The sequence below is a fragment of the Syngnathus acus genome, chromosome 11, assembly GCF_901709675.1.
Source record: "Syngnathus acus chromosome 11, fSynAcu1.2, whole genome shotgun sequence".
NCBI classification, from domain to species: Eukaryota; Metazoa; Chordata; class Actinopteri; order Syngnathiformes; family Syngnathidae; genus Syngnathus; species Syngnathus acus.
The window spans coordinates 6,800,194-6,818,350 of NC_051096.1; the positions used below are offsets into that span (position 1 = coordinate 6,800,194).

The following is an 18,157-nucleotide window of genomic DNA, read 5'->3' on the forward strand; positions in this document are numbered from 1 at the left end:
TTTTATCATTGTTGTTTACAAAAGACTCACTTTTATTTGTATTTGTCAGATCTGTCAGCACTTACAAACGTCATTTTGTATTTACATTTCAGAGAAGTAGGAAGAAGACACAATGCAACATCGTCTCAATCTCACAATACATTCTATGCGAAGAACAAAGGTGGCCTTTTTTCGGACAATTTCAGAGAACGAACAGCAATTTTCTTTATTGTAGGACTGAAATTCATAGAAGGTGGCATGATTGCAAATCAGCTTCCTCACAGTACTGATGCTGAATTAGTGGTCCATTTTACATGAAACTGATGTTCGCTTCCAAGTCCTCAGTGTTTCCTTCTTTTGTATGCGATGATGGGGTTGTGGGGTGTGTGTATCATTGTGGTGTAGTTGATGGTGGGAAAGTATCCGTCAACCAGGTCGAAGTCGTACAGGCGCAACAATGTGGACCAGATGGTTTTGATCTGCACGTAGGCAAAGTTCTCCCCGATGCAGCGATGTCTCCCTGTATTAAAAAAAAATTTTTTTTTTTTTTGATGGGTCATTTGGCTAATATTTGCACAAAATACAGAAAAAAGCACATGCATTATACAAATTAGTTGAGACAAAATAAATAATAGTTAATTATATTTTCATAATCTCTCAACATATGTGCGACACAAATGTTATTACATTTAAAAATGTTTCTAAAAGTATAAAAACATTACTGAAACTTTAGTGACCTTGGCGGAAGTGACGTCATCAAACTAATGACTGACAATCTGCCGCTCAAAGGTAAGTCCGCCCTTAAACATTTAAGGTTTTCTCAACGTTTACAGCCATATTCAAACCAGTACAAACCTATTATTCACATATATACTCATAAAAACATTGATATAATCGATTTTCTTAATAGACATCCAAGTATGTTGACCAGTTAGCATCGCAGCTAACAGCTAGGATGTAGGCTAACATTAGCATTCATTCTCAACCGTTTCTCGTTTTCAGAAAACGACATGAAGTTTATTTTTTCATTACAAGTTTCATCTTAACCAGTTAAGATCAAAACATCGAATATTCACTTTCGGCACTGTAATTAAAGTACCTAAAATAAAATTAGTATTCAAATAACATTTCACTTTCTGTATTGTAACTCGTATCCAGTGTATGTGTAACCGGCATAGGTAGTCAAGCCCAAAAATCGTCATACGCCTGTGGTATGAATATGTAATATCTGCAATAATATAAAGTAAAATACATAAAATCACAGCTTCTAAAAAAAAAAAAACTTACCCTAGATGGTTCATCAAATTACACAAGCACAACAAAATTATCAAAAAATTGTCTGTTTTTGAAAAAATGCTGGTAGAATGACCCATATGCTGTAACATTAAAAATATGGAGTGGAAGGGATGCGTACCGGCTCCAAAAGGCACATAGGCAAACTTCTCGCCGGCAGCAGGGTTGTCATGGAGGTAGCGGTCGGGGTCAAACTGTGTCCTCTCACGCCACGTGTCGTGCAGTCGGTGATTGACGGTCGGGGAGACGCACACTTGGTGTCCCGCAGGGATGGTGAAACCTGATGCAGTCTGTGGGATCGTCGGAGGACATCAAAGTTACTTGTAATGATCTTTTAGACTGTGCAGGGAACTTCACCACCTAAAACCCTCATTACCTGAGTAGAGCGAGCCATCCTCATCATGGTCATGATGGGTGGTCGCAACCTCAGAGTCTCCTTCAAACAACGCTCCAAAAGGCTGAGGTCCTTCAGCTGAAGATGACATCATTAATAACCTATGAATTAATTCACATGTGTTATAGGCTGTGGTACCTGATCCAGGTGGAAAGGGGGCAGGTGGTCGCCACACACGGCCTTCTGCTCAGTGAAGCAGCGTTGCTGTATGGCTTTGTCCCTGGCCAGGAAGAAACCCAACCAAGCACTGGTGGTTGACGACGTGTGCTGACCAGCCAGCAGGAGGCCGATCAGCATGCCGGCAATCTCGTTGTCCGACAGAGGCCGTCCGTCCCTGATGGATCGGATAAAAACAAAGAAATTTGAAAACCACTTTGAACTCAACCAGAACTCAACAGGATTTTTCTTTTTACTTGTAGGTGGCGTCCATGAGTGTCTGCAGGATGTCATCCACTTTCTCCTCTGAGCTTCTTCGCTTTTGGATCACCTTGAAGAAGATGTTCTTGATCTCCCGGTGAGCTTTGTCCCGCTTTCTGATGATGACAGTTAAAAATAGTCTCCATCTTTGTACTTTATAAATACATGAATAACAATTAAATAGGTAAAAAATTAAACAGCTTGCACAGCTCTATTTCATGCATTCATTCAGCTGGTCCTTCTGGTGTGTGCAATTATTTAGATATTAGATGGGGCTTTGGCGCCTTCTTGTGGAATCTTTGGGTATTTCAAAAAGCACAAAAAGTGGAGTTTTTCAAATAACTGCAGATAGGTTCTTAGAAAAGAATGTGAATGTGTGAATCCATGCGTTGCAAATGGCAAACACGTGGTGGAACACTTATTGAATATCTGATTTCTGATAGGATCACCTATGACGATAATCTCATCATCCCACCTGAAGCTGGGGAGCGGCAGCCATCCGGGCAGCAGCCAGGCGGCGTGACTGAAGCCTCCATCCAGGTCAGCGTAGAGCTGAGCCACATGCTCATTCAACAGGCCGCGGATTTCCTTTCCGTGGAGGCAGCTACTGGCTGTCAGGATAATGAGCTCGGACAGCGCTTCGAACAGGTCTGAAAGAAGCAAAAGAATCATAAGAACAAAACATAGCCAATGCTTATTGCATTATTATTTTTGGCCTTACAGTATCCATATTGTGCATATCGCAGCAGCCAAAATCATGATCACAATTAAAATTCCATCAATTACGTCTTACTTCTCTGGCCCCTGTCTCCCCATCTCTGAAAATAATCGATGGTCTCTGCCTCGATGATCTTGACGTGTTCCCTGAAGTGAGCAATGTTCAGGCCCGTCTTCAGCATCTTCTTTTGCTCCAGAAAGATCTACACACGTAGGTAAACATCTATGGTGTCACTTATTTCACAATTTTGAATGTCATTGTGTGTGTTCCAGCAGACTCTCACCGGGTTGGGGACGTCATATGCAACTCCTTTGCCGAAGACCGGCGTGGTGAGTCGGGAGTAGACGTCCTCGGCGTTGAGGTCTTCGTTCTTGCTGTTGAAGAGCAATGAAGCAGCGTCGCTTCCCAGAAGATACGTGAAGGTTTTGCCTACCATGGTGAAGCTGAACACCGGTCCATACTGTGGCGGGGTAGGACGTTAAGAGGTTTAATCATTTGTGTTTATGTTGCGTCCTCATTTTGAACCATTTCAGCTGCAAAGGTAGTGAAACTTCCCAAAGGTGAGTTTTTTTTTGTCATTGTCAATTTCATCTGTTAAAATAGATCAGTACTATTGGAATCAATTTGTTCTTTTGACCAGAGATAAGGACCCTCTCCCTCACTTCAAATCTAAATATCAAATAATGCAAGGTAGGGATTAGTGCATATTGATACATAATTAATATTGAAAATGTGAAAATGCATTTAATATATAATTGTGTCTATAATTTCTTTTAAGATTAAACTTACTTTTTCATAGGCATTTTCCAAAAAGTCAATGGGACTTTTGCCAAATGCAACAGCATGTCCTAGAAAGGGGACACAGGAAGGGATGTAAGGTGGACATTTCTGGAAGGGTAAAAAATAATAATAATTAAAACCAACATATTAGAATAGAAGTGTCAGATTCATTCACTTTGAGACAACTTACCACATTCTTGTCAGAAATCTGTCTATGCATTTTGCTGTAAAAATATCCCAACGTGAGCGTAACAACAGAAGCAGCCAGGACCCAAGACGTTAGGTTGTCGTTCATTTTGCCCACAGTGTCACCGAGCAGCTTAGTGCTCATGTGATATAAATGCATTGACATGTTTAAAACTTAGTTTCGTCGATCGGGAAGGGATCGTTACGATCTAAGACAACTCCAGTCAAAAATATTGGAGCGCCGGTGTCGAGTCCCAGCCGTCTCTACCTGTCAAAAACGGCCACGCCCCCGCCTGACCGACTGACTTATACGATTGGCTGTTGATTTCCTGTCGTTCAAGTGAACGCTGCAGTGATTGGCTGCTTACATCGAACCGATCTCGGGTGTTATGATGTCACCGCGTGGCCGAATAATAATAGCTTAACGTTTTTTAATCAAAGCGTTGGACCCTCACGCGTCTATTTTGTTTAAAAAAGATAATATAATTTCGTGAGATAAGTTGCGGAAATGGTTCGTTTCGTGCGTGTTCACTCCATTTTTACCGTCAGAAAATACGTTAATGCCGCAATAAAGATAACTTAAGACATTACGTTCTACTTAATGCTTTTAAAGCTATTTCGGCTAAATTAATAAAAGTTTTGCCTTTTAGTGGGTAAAACTAGCTGTTCGTTAGCTCCAAATTGTTATAACAAATAAACCAGTTTTCCCCAAATTTAATTGAGCCAAGGCACCTAATTTACTATTTTTAAATCTCACTGCAAATCACAAAGCCAACATTTCGCAAAAAGTAGGCTGTATACAGCTGTACATTCACTTACAAGTTTATTTGGTGCACTTTGAAGCCCGTAACTTAATACATATTACCCACTGAAATTGAAATGCCATTAAACGTTTCCATTTTTTTGTAACGTGTTATCATAAAAAGATAGAAGCTCTGTGTTGTAAATATGTTCGCATTGTATGTTCTTTAATGAATCCCCCAATTGAGCAAAATTTAACAATATATGAAAAATACGTAGACTCTTATTCAAACATTCAATTTATTATAACAAATTATTAAATAAACATATTTACATAGCATGGAAATTGAGATTCGTCAAAACACACACACTCACAGAACTTGTGAAAATGAGAGTACATGAGCAAACTGCCCTCAGTTGTAGTCATTTATTATTCGGCGTTGAAATGGTTTGGCAGCTGTGTTGTCCCGAGCACTCTTGGTTCAGCCGTAAGCATATTTGTCTGCAGGGCCTTTGTCGTTGGGTGTCATCTGTCCGCTAAGTTTCATTAATAGCTTCACGATGAGGCCAGCCTATCAACAATTAGGAGAGACATTCATTAAGATCATGTTTCAAACATGCCAAAAATATGTCACCATTTTATGCCTTTTCTTTACAGCATGTTTGGAAAAAGCTTCACAACGTTCATTTTTTAGCACACATCGTAAAAGAAGAGTTTGCCCTCAATTTTCTAAGCCACTGAATTGCTTTTACCTGCTTGGTGTGCACAATGAAGTTCATTTTGTTCTCGCCGCTGTGTACTTGGAAGTACTGGTCAGCGTGTCCTAGCTGCCACATGAATGTGCCATACTCTAAGCTGATGAGAAGCACCTACAAGATGACCACAAAGCATGAAAACGCAAGCAAATAAGAGGCCAGGGATCATCCGATGAGAAGATGAGACAACGTCACACCTTGGTCTCCATGTTCATGAGGTGGAGCCCCTTGGTGTTGACGCCAACGTAGACGCGGATAACCTTGTGGTTGCTGGCGCTGGCCTTGGTGTACACCTGGCCAGTGAAGAAGGCGGCGCCATAGGTGGGGATGTCCCAGCAGTTCTGCAGGAAGAGCCGCTGCAAGTGGTGCATCTCCTTGCTCACACCTTCACTGGTGCTCAGTGCCTGTTGGCAAATGAAATCAAAGGTTTTCAACAATGATGGGAAAACTTGTCCAAAGTCCTTTAAGGTTCCACTGTACTTTGTATTCATGAAGAATCCTGTTGGTCCAGTGGTACGCTTTGCTTTTCACTTTTAATATGGGCACAATGGACTTTAGGTTTTCCTCACTGAAAAGAAGAAAACATTAGTAAAACTGTGTGTGTGATAAAGACAAGATTGAAATGCAGTCAGCGTTGTACTTGAGGAAGCCTTGTTTGTGCTTCTTGCTTTCGTAGTTTCCGTAAATGATCTGCAGCAGGAAGCTGGCCAGCGTGATCAGCTTGCTGTCGGGAGCCGGGAAGAAACCCTTCAGCAGGCAGTGCCGGGCCTCGTCAAACAAGATGAGGATGGCCAGCGGATCCTCCACCTGCAGTGAAAAAGTAAAAAAAATGTCCTTTTGGCATTGTGAAGAAAACCAAACATCGAAGACAGTCTTCCCCGAAGTTTGAAGCCATGCAATTTAGCCAAGTGACCTTTTTCTCGATCTCCAGAGGCAAGCGGACGTCCCTGCGGAGGAAGAGCTGAGCCGTCTCCCTTTGCGGGTCCAGCACAGTCAGATCTGTCACGATCTCCGTCCAGATGCGCAGGTGCTGCAATGGCTTGTGGTACGGCTTCAGCTGCAGGTCTGTGACATATGCAGTCTACATTTGTATTCCAAAGAAATACTTATACCTCTGAAAAAAAAAACAGTTAGTGGTCTCAAAACACAAAGCCGTCTTTTAAGAGCGCATCCTAAAAATAAGGGGGAATTCATATAAGATGTGAATCAGCTTTAGAAAGTCATCTCACGGAGGTTTTCAGAGCAGATCCATATGGTGAAGTACTGCTGGGTCTCCTGGGACAGACGCATTCCCTCCATGATCTGCTGCACTGTGGTGTTGTTGCCGTGCCTCAGCTCCACGGAGCGGTATGAGCCATCCATGCGGTAGATGCGCACCTTCTCGTACTGCAAAGAACAAAAAAAAAAAAGCAAAAAAATAAATGCAAGAGAATGACATCATAACTTCAAAAGATGGTTGTGAGACTGACTGGTTTGCTGTTGGCTTGCTGCAGAAGCTTCACAGTCTCCTCCCATTCGTTCTGTTTATTCTCCTCACACACTTGCAGTGGTGATCGCTTCTGCTGGTCTTCTATGTGCTAATGAGCACAGAAAATGTACGCCAATAAACATCAATAGAGACATTAGGATCATGATATTCAATTGAAATATTTTAAGCGGTATAGAAAATGGATGGATTTTTTATCGCAGTCTTTTGGCGTACCCGGTCGATTTCGGGGTGCTGCAGCAGGAGTTGCACAATGTCGCTGTGGCCACCTCTTGCGGCAAAGTGCAGAGGTGAGCTGAGCTGTCCGTTCAGCAGGTTCGGGTTGCATTTACCCTTTTCCAGCAGCAGTTTGGTCGCCTCGGCTTTGCCATGCCTGAAGGGACCAATAAAAAAAAATGTCAAGGAAGGGATCAAATGAAGTGACTTTTAAGTTGTTGCTTGGCTTTGTCGAGCTTCACCAGCAAGCATAGTGGATGGGGGCCCAGTGGTCGCTGTCCAGCTGCTTGACGGAAAAGCCCCTGTCCAGGAGCTTGGCGAGCAGCTCCGTGTCTCCCTCACAGGCGCTGCGGTGAAGCGGGAAGTCGTCCACCCACTGATGCTCCCTACAAAGACAAATTGACCATTAATGACCAACACAGTGCAGGAGAAACTGGACTGAGTCCTCACTTGTCCTCAGCTGTGCAGTTGGCGCCGTGTTGCCAGGTCTCCCTTGTCGGGATCTGAATTTTGGAGTAGTCTGGTGCTCCCAGCCCAAAGTATGGGTTGATGATAACTTTGTCAACCTGCAGGCAGAGTTCTGTTTTAGTAAAAGTGGAAGTGACAGAGAACAAATACTTTTTTACTTTTGATTGTGTTTGAGTGCCACAAGCCCGGGAAGCAGTATCACACTTCTAAAACTGATCTCACCCGGTTTGTGTACTGCAGATCAGAGCCGTAGAGTGGGTTTAGGATGCACATGTCTGCCTTCTCTAGGGACATCATCTTGCTCTTGATCTCTAACGCCGTGTAGCCCATGTGCAGGCCCTCGTCGCTCACTCTGCCCTCGCCGCCATAAGCCGGGTTGCTGACGTTGGTCTTCACCCTCTCCACGGGCGCTGGGCGGAACAAGGCCGTGATGGCATGAGGCACGGTGTGCTGCTCTGCTAGCCACCTAGAAGTAATTAAGTTGTTTGTGTCTTAACACAGTTTTCTGATTGGTGGATTCAGGCTTAAAACCTTGGGATTGTACATTTGTGCGGAGAAGAGAGGTGGCAGGGCTTAAAAGAAAGTTTGATTAAATATAATGCAAACTCCAAGCTCACTTGTCCAAGGACAGGAGCATCTTGGCAGTGACGGGACAGAAGTGAGTGCTGGTCTCGCTGCAAACCCTCATGATGTCCTGCAGGCAGTAGAAACTCGGGCCGCCCGCATTGTGGACAGGTTTGCTGTTGTCTGTCGATAAGCGCTCCTTTAACTATTACTAAATTTCGTACGCGGGGAAAAAATGCGACCTGGCAGCAGGCACGCACCCTTTACGCCAACCGGCACCACAAACAGCGACGCCTCTTTGACGTCATTGTCCCCACCCAGGGGGAATTTCTTCATATGAACCACACGTTTCCCTGAAATACAAATTTGACAACAAGCCCCGTGAATAGTACAATGAATTGTCCCTTGCTCACCGATGAAGCTGTGATTGTTGGACAAGGGTTTGATGGTGTCAGCAACATAGTCCAAGATGAATTTGGATTTGTCTCCTGCCGCTTGGATCTTGGTCGCTGGGAGAATTTTCTTCTTTTTTTTCTCCTTCCCTTCCAAGGGTATTTCACTCAGCAAGATCTAAATGTTGAGACACACATAGTGATCCACAAGCGAGACTGTGTACCATGCTTTTTTTTCTTCTTCTTGCCACTCCCACTTGCTTTAAACACATTCAAAGGGGTCACTGTATTTGAACATACCTCATAGGCTTTGGCTCTGTACTCTTTGGAGCTGAGGCTGACTTGGTTCTTGGGTCGAAGGACAGCGACAAACACGTCCTCGAGGCTGTCCTCGTTGCCCATGGTGACGGCTTTCAGGGCCAAATGCTGTGGAGAGGCATGACTGGGATGCCACACGACAGTCGACGTCTTAATCACGACGGATGACACATTTTAACCAGTGTACACATGTCTATTTTGTGCATTTACATTTGAGCTTTTTCTAACAGTTCAATGGATGTTTTATTTGCTTTTGCAGAATTGCCTTGTAGAACATAAACCGTTATTATGGGCTATGAGTGTGAGCGAAATATTTAAGGTGATATGCACCCCTGTTGTAAACTAATACTGCTGTATTTGCTCGTTGATTCAATTGGTACGTTGGAATCGATACAGAACAGTATCGTGTCAAATAACATAAAAGTCCAATACAAGAAATGAGACAAACAGCTACTTGTTGACTTCATGATGGCCACGCCCCGGAAACCGCACTTCTATCTTTTAAACATGCTAATAACACAAATAACTATCCATAATTCTGTAATCACCACAACACTTGGGTATTTAAAGCGAAGCTTAACTCCTTAGACTTGCATTATTTTAACGACAAATTGACGCGGTTTGGCGATCGTAGCTTTGGATGCTACACTGCATCATATACACGTTCGAGTGATCAAACTCATCGAAAAGCCATGCAAACTTAGCACCACTTTCTCCCCACCGTCGGAGTCCTTTTCGGGGTTCAAAGTGTCCACCCTCGGCCTCCCCGGGTGGATTTTCTGGGCCTTTGTTGAGGCTAAAATTCGCTGCCGGCCTGAAATTTTGGCCGCAGAAAACAAGAGTCGTGGTGCGTTCAATTGCCGCCCAGCCGGTAGGACAATAGACTAGATAGGGTGGGAGAGCAAAACGTTTTCTGCCAAGAAATGTGTAGTATTGTTGATGTTTTCTTTCTTTACAAATAAGTTACAAATAAGTTACTACTTGAAAACTAAAAAAAAAAATAATAATAATAAAAAAGACCGTTTACATTTCACACCCTGACTTTCACACACAGAGTTGCAGATTCAAGAGTATTTATTCGCCATGTTTGAGCGTGCCAAACAAGGAATTTGACTTCGGTAAATCACACCCTCTGTTCAACATTTAGGTGACTAACAACACTCAGGACATGTGAAAATGGCAAATATTCTCAAACATCCCCTGATCTTGAACTCCCAAAAGGGCAAGGAAAAACTCAAAACTCCAGCTAGGGGAAATGAGAAACCTTGAGAAGAGACCACAGATGGGAAGGTCCCTTATCCAGGATGGCCAGGCTGCAATGGATGCAGAGAGGACACATAGTACAAACAGTGTAGACAAATTCAAGAAAGGTGTGGAGAGCAGGATGTTATTGCACAGTAATGACTCTGAGACTCTAAGAGTGGTGTGAGTTCATCAGAGCAACAGCCTGGGGGAAGAAGCTGTCTCTGTGTCTGCTGGTTTTGGCGTACCGAGCTCTATAACGCCGTCCGGAGGGGAGTAGTTCAAACAGACTGCAACCTGGGTGAGAAGGGTCTGTAGAGATGTTCCTTGCACGTTTCCTGGTCCTGGACAGGTACAAGTCTTGGATAGATGGGAGGTTGATTCCAATGATCTTTTCTGCAGTACTGATTGTCCGTTGCAGTCTGTGCTTGTCTTGTTTGGAGGCCGATCCAAACCAGACAGTGATGGAGGTGCAGAGGACAGACTGGATGATGGCAGTGTAGAAGGTCTTCAGAAGCTCTCGCGGCAGGTTGAACTTCTTGAGCTGTCTCAGGAAGTACAGCCTCTGCTGGGCCTTCTTCCGGACAGAGTCTATGTGGCCGGTCCATTTCAGGTCCCGAGAGATTGTGGTTCCCAGGAACTTGAAGGTGTCTGTGGAGAGAATAGTATTACTGCGGATAGTGAGGGGTAAAAGTGGTGAAGGGTCACGCCTGAAGTCCACTGTCATCTCCACGGTCTTGAGCGGGTTCAGCTCCAGGTGGTTTTGGCTGCACCAGTGGACCAGCCGCTCCACCTCCTGTCTGTACGCAGTCTCATCACCGTCCTGGATCAGTCCGATGAGAGTGGTGTCGTCTGCATACTTCAGGAGCTTCACAGGAGAGTCACCTGAGGAGAAATCGTTGGTGTAGAGGGAGAAGAGCAGTGGGGAGAGGACGCACCCCTGAGGGGCTCCAGTATTGGTGTCAGATGTGATGCCCCCCAGCCTCACACGCTGTCTCCTGTTGGTCAGGAAGCTGGTGATCCACTGACAGGTGGAGGCAGGCACCGCAAGCTGGATGAGCTTCTGTTGGAGCGATGGTGTTGAACGCCGAGCTGAAGTCCACGAACAGAATCCTGGCGTACGTTCCTGGGGTGTCCAGGTGGTGCAGGACGTAGTGCAGTCCCATGTTGACCGCATCATCCACTGACCCGTTTGCCCGGTAGGCAAACTGGAGGGGGTCAAGCAGGGGGCCCGTGACATCCTTCAGGTGATTCAGCACTAACCTCTTGAAAGATTTCATGACCACAGATGTCAGTGCGACAGGTCTATAGTCATTCAAACCTGTGATGGCGGGCTTCTTGGCCACTGGAACGATGGTGGAGCTCTTGAAGCATGAGGGCACCTCACACAGCTCCAGAGAACGGTTGAAGATCCGTGCAAAGGTGGGCGCCAGCTGCTCATTGCAGATTTTCAAGCAGGAAGGTGACACGCCGTCTGGGCCCGGTGCCTTCCTGGTCTTTTGTCTCCGGAACATCTGGCGCACTTCCTCCTCGCGGATCTGGAGTGCGGGCGCGGCCTCTGCAAGAGAGAGAGTGGGTGACAACGTTGATAGAGGTGTGGACAGAGCAGTTGTGGGGAGAGGTGAGTATGTAGATTGCGCTGCAGGAAGTCCCGTTGTGTGGGAGGACCGATCAAACCTGCAGTAGAACCTGTTTAGCAAGCCTTGGGCTCTCCACAGGACGGGGGGTTCGTTTCTTGCTCTGCAGACCTTTCCACACTGTTGAGGGAGGGATCAGGATTGGCAGAGAGGTGTCTCTTCAGGATCTCCCCGTAACACCTCCTGGCTTTCCTGACCTCTCGGTTCAGTGTGTTTCTGGTCTGCTCGAACAGGTCGCAGGTTGAACAGATATTGAATGCCACCTCACCAGGCCCCACCTCTTCAACACTCATCTAAAACCCATTATAATACATACAGTCAACTGACACATCAATTTGTTTATTCGGAGTGATTATGTCAAACATTGAAGACAAAAAACATGCCATGTTCAATACAGTGAGACAAAAAATCTAAACAAAGCTGACAGAGCATGTTCTTTTGGTATAATAAGATGATTGGTCTGTTTTTCTATTGATCCACAGCTGCGTGATGGGTCTAAACTTTTCGATCCAGGTTCAGGAAGCAAGACTCTTGTCATCAGAAGGCGGATCAAGATCCCTGATGTTGCAGAGAGTGAGCACCTCCTGCATCTTCTCCTGGATGTCGCGCACCCTGTCGGCCCACTTTTTGCGCACCTCGTCCTCATCGTCCTCTGTGACTGCAGTATAAGCCATGAGGGCGATGAGGCCCATTTGGAAGAGGTGGGCCACGTGCGAGCAGTGGCGCTCCATGATTTCAGCGTCGGCGTTGCAGTTCTCCAGGTAGACCTTCAGCAGGGGCCTGCCGAAGAGCGGGCCTGTGCCCATCACGCCACGGTAGTACACATCCAGACCGGTGTCCATTTTGTCCCGTTCGTAGATCCGCTCAAAGTGCTGCATGTGGCGCGGCGTGTTGTCCGGGTCTCTCTTCATCTGCACCACCATGGTGTTGAAGGCCGCGTACTGATGCTTGATGTACTCCTCGTACTTGCCAAAGGTCTCGTTCACCTCATCGATCCGGATCTGCATCAGGCACTGCCGGTTCTTCTTGGAGATGCTCTCCAGCTTGCTGTGGATGGCCTGGAAGTCCTCTTCCAGCTCGTGGCCCTCTTTATCCATGAGACCCTTGCGGGCCACACCCACCAGGGCGGAGACAACGCCAAAGATAGGGTTGATGGACGAGGCGAAAGAGGACACCTTCTCCACGTAAGTCAGAACCACGACAGCTGTTTTCTTTACCTGGGAGCCGTCTGCCATTTTGTTCTTCTAAAACAATGTCCACGCAAAGAGATTGTGCTAGAAGGATAAAGGAAGAGAAACAGTATTTGTTAGAAAACTGAAACTTGTGAGAATGTTAGGGTTTGAGCAAATCATTTGAAATGTCACTGACCACCACCAGGACACAATGCAAAACACTAATAGATCAAAAATAAGTTCATTCATTTTTGCTATGTTTGATTTCAACATCGTTTGTCTTTAATTATATTGCACATCATTGAAATTAGATGAAGGCGGAAGAGCCCGCCGAAACATGTCAGGTAAATACACCTAAAATAATTGGTTTGATATAAAAGAACCAGTGAAGTAATTAAAAAGGAAAACCAAGATGAACTTAGTACAATCATTGAAATGTTTTTGTCATCTGACTGCCTTTTCAGCCCTATCAATGACAAGTAACATAATGAGGGTGTGACATATCAATATTTAACTGATCACAGGCACATTTGGCCTGAATAAAACACTAGTGTTGTACTTTGGAAGCCCCGTTTCACACCCATTTCCCAATCAGCCAAACAATCATTCCTAGCGCCATTCCCTGCCTGTCAATTAACACTCAAACACATCGGCAGTAATAGCCTAAATCTCAAGAGGTTGCTCGTGTTTAATGTTTACTCACCAGGGATAAAACTGCTGCTATCTTTCTGCCTACAGGAGCCGCCTGTCTGCCCTGGCTACCATTTCCCCTTTCCGGCCTATGAAAAACAGACAGCCCTCTCCTGCCAAATAAGGCAAACGGCACCAGGAAGTGACTCGCCAGTGCCTTTTGCTGATTGGCTGAAGTAAGTGACACACACCCTAAATACCGACGCCCCCGATACACGGCTTCTCCCGAATCTGTAACGTACTTACCAAAGCAGAATGGGTGACCACACAGGCAGGTTTTTTCATGACTCATAAAAAACGAACATCCTTACACATACAGTTTCAAATCATTACATGAGCAAGGGGAAGTATGGAGCGTCATTTCAACTTTGATATACTGAGTTTTGTACCCTAATGCTGTCCTGCTATGTGTTTGCATAACAACTTCTAGCAATTATGCATTTTTGCAATTTTCATTTTGCAATTTTCATTCTGTTTGTAGTTTTCATTTTAAAGGAATGTCCTTTTTTTTTTATGTGCAAACCGTGAGTATGCGGTCGCCACCAACAGCTAAGCAAATAGAACATGAACAAGGACAAGGAAAGTGATGCAATGTTGGAATTCTTTTTTAAGTGAGAAAGCAGTAATCACACAGAACCCACACACAGACACACGAATCCTCACTGAATGGGTTTGTGAAAAAAAATAACAATAACTGTAGTAACACATTGACATTGAATGAAACATTAATGAGAACAAATACACAGGATGACTGAAAGCAGCGGGTGATGAATAGGTCACACGCACCACACAAACCGCACACACACACACACACACACACACACACACACACACACACACACACACACACACACACACACACACACACACACACACACACACAGGCCCCTCTCCTCCCTATAGCGCCCAGCTGGTCAACTATGCTATTTCCCACAATAACACCTCGTGGCTGTGTCCACTCAGTAAAGCGAGGCTGAGCACCTCTTCTGCTTGTAAGTCTGATTTCATATTTATTTCATGTTTTTCATGTGTATCTGTTTTTTTAATTCGATGCTTACATTGCAGGATAAACTTATCATTAGCACTGGGAAACAATTTGGAACATGGAGTACAAATTCATCAAGCTCCTGCTCCTTTTGGGGTGAGTGTTGTTAAAGACAGTATTCTACTTTAGCTTGATAGCTTCAGGAGGGACAAGTCTAACATTTGCTCAAGAATTGGATCGGTCAAGAAGCAATGCCTGAAAATACACATGCAGTCAGTCATATTGGTGTCTCTCTTCTGGTAGCATCTCCAGTTTGAGCAGGGGCGCAATCCAGCGACCAGATTACGACGACACAGCCACCCCAGAGTTCCTTAACCCGTCCTGGATGGCAAGCATCCCTGACGAGCGGCCCCTGTCCGAGCTCACCATGCCCGGCACCCATAACACCATGGCGCTTTACGGCGGCGTCTATGCCGAGTGCCAAACGTGGAGCCTGGATTTGCAGTTGCGCGCCGGCGTCCGCTTCCTGGACGTGCGCGTGCGCCACGTGGATGGCAACCTCACCATTCACCACGGGGTGGTGTACCAGCATGCCCACTTCGGCCAGGTGCTGGAGGGCGTGCAAGAATTCCTGGCCAGTTTCCCGAGCGAGACGGTGCTGATGCGCATCAAGGAAGAGCTGAGCGACACCGATAACATCTACGGGGCCGTGGTGGAGCACATATGGCGCTACGTCCGATGGGACATGCTGTGGCACAGCCGCCTGGTGCCCACCATGGGTCAGGCGCGAGGTAAGCTCATCATCCTGCAGGACTTCTTTGGGCCAGACTTGGGGATGCGCTACGCCTCTATGGACATTGCTGATGACTGGAAGGTAAGATTAGATGCTAAATTCCAAATAACTTGCTATGCATGTGGAGTAAAGCAGGGATTGTATTCTTGAAGGTCCCCACACTTCTGCACGTGAAGGAGAAGTGGCAGAGTGTCTACGAGCACCTTGAGATGGCGCCCACGGGGAATAAGGACCAGATCTTCCTCACCTACAGCAGCGGCACGGGCGTCTTTGCCGCCCCGAGAGCGGTGGCACAACGTGTCAATCTTCAGCTGTACGACTACTTGAGGGCCAAGGCTAATCTGACCCAACGCTTTGGTATCATATGCATGGACTTCCCCGCTGCTCCCATGATTCAAACAATTATTGACTTCCAGCTTGAGGCGGACGTGGGCCAGCTACCTTTGAAGCGGCTTGCTGTGCAATTTAATGACAAATAAATCCTCAGCGCAACTGATTCCTATTCCTAACAACGGTTGGTGCTTCAACAAGTTAAATAGTACAGTGATCATTGTAGATTTAACTCAAACAGCTCACTTTTTAGGTCGACTCATCATTGTCTTTCATATTTAAAATAACAAAACATGCATATTCCAAATTCTATTTGCCAATAAAGCCAAACTCAAATGCATTTTGTTCATGTGCCTTTCATTTGATGAACCTGTCATCATTTTTGGTAGGTTATGGAAAAGGTTAGCTTTAACTTTTAATGGTAAGTTATCGTCCATTCACAACAATTCATGAAAATGTCCCCCCTCCCCTCCATAAATTTAACATTGCCCACCTTCTATTACATGTAGTTCAAACTTGGTAGCAGTGGAACAAAAGGGGCTCATCTTTGAAGAATTCCAGCATCCCTAAAATGTCTTCATCAAACCAAATGGCAGACTTCTTGTGGCATTTCAGGTGTGCGGCAAGACTTTACTTACTATCACAGACATGGCTAGCAAATTAAATGTATGATGCACAAGTTGAAGAAAAGAACAATGGCAAACCTTTCATACAGATGAAAACAAACCTTCCATAACTTTAATGCAACCAAAACAACCGTTTAAAGTACAAAAATGAACATGAAAATAAACAAGAAACTACAGTAGCTGTATACCTGGAACCAAATGCAATGGCATAAAGTGCCCACAAGGTGTCACCCTCAAACTTCTTTTCTCGAAGGTTGTTACGACCAGCGCTGCAATATGCAATATTAGTCAAATCAGTCAAATCATTCTCAATACTACCCTTTTTTTGTTGTTGTTCTTGTTGGTTGTTCCATGTAATTCATGTGACTGTACAGTGGAAATAAAAAGTCCACGCAAATACTAAATCTAAATACAAATCAAATATGAATTATTTCATGTATCTTACTTGAACGCCACAAATATTCACTCCTTTATTTATTATTCACTGACAATACGAGTTTTGGCCAGACCTACTTCCATTTTTTTTTTTAAATGTATTTTACCTTTGCCCAAGTTCTTCTCCTTATCCTTTTGCGTCTGTATTTTTCCTCGCTAACGCTTGTTGTATAAAAAAACAAAACACACACAAACGGCTGTCAAAACACGAGTCATGGTGGCTGGCAAAATGCATCATAGTGACGATTTTCTCAAGAAATTCCCCCGAGGTTATCAATTCCATCCACTTCATAAAGTAGGCGTGGCTCGCGCGTGCGTAAGTGCGCACGCCTGTCTGCCTGTCTGCCTGCCTGCCTGCCTGGCTCCCGGCCATGTTGGAATGTTGGATGTAGACGGGGGCGAGGAGGGGAAGCAGGAACAGCCGAGCGGAGATCGAGCGAAGGGGGGGAGAGCGAGACATGGAGGGGGCGAGATTGCAGCGAGACTGGAGAGAGATCGGAGCGATAAAAACGCCGTAGATAACTACTTCGGGCTTTCGCGGTGCACGTAGCGGATTTTCCTGCAACTTCTGCCGGGTTTTCAAGTCTACAAAAGTCCTTAAAAGAATGTAAGTAAACATTTCGACTTCACTAGTACTTGAGGAGCGAAAAGGAAATGATGGGGCGCGTCGGTTCACTATTTCAACGCTCGAACTGTCAGTGTTTTTGCCACTTTGTCACTGCATTAAAGTGTTGCATATGAGTTGGGATTTGGTTTTAATGCAACGGAGTTGTGGGAAAAGCCTGTTGCAAGAACCGTTGGCCTCACAAAGTCACATGGAGTTACATTACCTCCACTTTGACTGGATTAAGCCACTTTTGTGCTCCCAGATCCAGGTGCCCTTTTGGTCGGGTCCAGACTTTTAAAAGGTTACATTTGTAGAACACCGCAGACCACCTTGGGCCATCTTATGCAACGTTAGACCACGTTTATCCCCCCCCCAACCTAGTGAACTACTTTCTATCAGATAGTAGAACCTTAATTAGCTATGTGTGTGCAACATTTAAAATATTCTCAAACATCTTGAATGGACGATTCCCTATGGTAAATATTTGTTTTGTTGAATCTGAGTTTCGAACATTCAGAACTTTATAAAAGGGTTCCTGTTGTCAAGAACTGACAGCATATAATCATGTTTTTATTCTTATTAATAATGAGTTCCCAAATTAAATGAGCAGACTGGCACTCAAAAGATGCATAGAAAAACAAATCATTAGGCCATATAATTCAGCATATTTCACAATAATAATGAACTATATTTAGAATTCTATATGTACCTGTGGTTAAAAAGCAAAGTGTGGAGAGTCTCGAGTATCCACACACTCCCCTTTGTTTACTTACAGTTGACTCACTTGACTGTAATCTTAAATCAGTCTCAAAGTCCTTAAATTGGTGACTTTGAAACTACCGTACCATCAGGAAATCCGCTCCCATCATCACTGAAACTGTTAAAACCTGGCCTGATGACGCCTCTCAGCAGTTGCAGGACTGCTTCGACAG

At 44.8% G+C, this 18,157-nt stretch overlaps 4 protein-coding genes and 1 long non-coding RNA gene across 9 annotated transcripts in view; 2 read left to right on the forward strand and 3 right to left on the reverse strand.

The window, feature by feature from the left end:
• Window positions 1-15: 15 nt before the first annotated feature.
• On the reverse strand, window positions 16-4,050 carry LOC119129893 (lanosterol 14-alpha demethylase). Its single transcript, XM_037263269.1, has 10 exons — window positions 3,772-4,050; window positions 3,591-3,689; window positions 3,085-3,261; window positions 2,877-3,003; window positions 2,559-2,733; window positions 2,080-2,199; window positions 1,805-2,000; window positions 1,649-1,744; window positions 1,394-1,562; window positions 16-499 (listed from the first exon to the last, which is right to left on the reverse strand). The coding sequence occupies exons 1-10, from the start codon at window positions 3,931-3,933 to the stop codon at window positions 321-323; spliced, it is 1,500 nt and encodes a 499-aa protein (XP_037119164.1). The 5' UTR covers window positions 3,934-4,050; the 3' UTR covers window positions 16-320.
• A 739-nt stretch (window positions 4,051-4,789) lies between these two features.
• krit1 (KRIT1 ankyrin repeat containing) lies at window positions 4,790-9,583 on the reverse strand. Its single transcript, XM_037264854.1, has 17 exons — window positions 9,430-9,583; window positions 8,691-8,832; window positions 8,412-8,568; window positions 8,259-8,351; window positions 8,052-8,181; window positions 7,657-7,900; window positions 7,417-7,532; window positions 7,209-7,352; window positions 6,967-7,123; window positions 6,734-6,841; window positions 6,494-6,650; window positions 6,178-6,329; window positions 5,905-6,071; window positions 5,745-5,832; window positions 5,462-5,668; window positions 5,262-5,378; window positions 4,790-5,080 (listed from the first exon to the last, which is right to left on the reverse strand). The coding sequence occupies exons 2-17, from the start codon at window positions 8,790-8,792 to the stop codon at window positions 4,991-4,993; spliced, it is 2,229 nt and encodes a 742-aa protein (XP_037120749.1). The 5' UTR covers window positions 8,793-8,832; window positions 9,430-9,583; the 3' UTR covers window positions 4,790-4,990.
• LOC119130871 lies at window positions 5,945-6,669 on the forward strand. Its single transcript, XR_005099546.1, has 2 exons — window positions 5,945-6,084; window positions 6,196-6,669. It is a non-coding gene; the product is annotated as an uncharacterized LOC119130871 (long non-coding RNA).
• Window positions 9,584-12,028: 2,445 nt separating the features above from the next.
• rpz2 (rapunzel 2) overlaps window positions 12,029-18,157 on the reverse strand; it is a 33,793-nt gene continuing 27,664 nt past the window's right edge. For 3 of the 4 annotated variants that reach the window (XM_037264857.1, XM_037264858.1, XM_037264859.1), the window contains exons 3-4: window positions 15,259-15,262; window positions 12,029-12,861 (exon numbers count right to left, since the gene is read on the reverse strand). In XM_037264857.1, the coding sequence (XP_037120752.1) occupies window positions 12,103-12,822 (720 nt within the window). In that variant the 5' untranslated portion in view covers window positions 12,823-12,861; window positions 15,259-15,262 and the 3' untranslated portion in view covers window positions 12,029-12,102. Of the gene's footprint in view, window positions 12,867-13,462; window positions 13,530-15,258; window positions 15,263-18,157 lie in introns of those variants that run through there. The other variant, XM_037264864.1, reaches the window with a different exon arrangement.
• Window positions 13,500-15,897, forward strand: si:dkey-266f7.9 (uncharacterized protein LOC100006223 homolog). 2 transcript variants are annotated; one of them, XM_037264856.1, is made up of 5 exons: window positions 13,500-13,625; window positions 14,353-14,441; window positions 14,515-14,590; window positions 14,738-15,308; window positions 15,380-15,897. In XM_037264856.1, exons 3-5 carry the CDS (start codon window positions 14,553-14,555, stop codon window positions 15,704-15,706), a joined length of 936 nt encoding a protein of 311 aa, XP_037120751.1. In that variant the 5' UTR covers window positions 13,500-13,625; window positions 14,353-14,441; window positions 14,515-14,552; the 3' UTR covers window positions 15,707-15,897. The 2 variants fall into 2 exon arrangements, with proteins under 2 accessions (XP_037120751.1, XP_037120750.1); XM_037264855.1 differs by lacking the exon at window positions 13,500-13,625 and having other exon boundaries at window positions 14,318-14,441.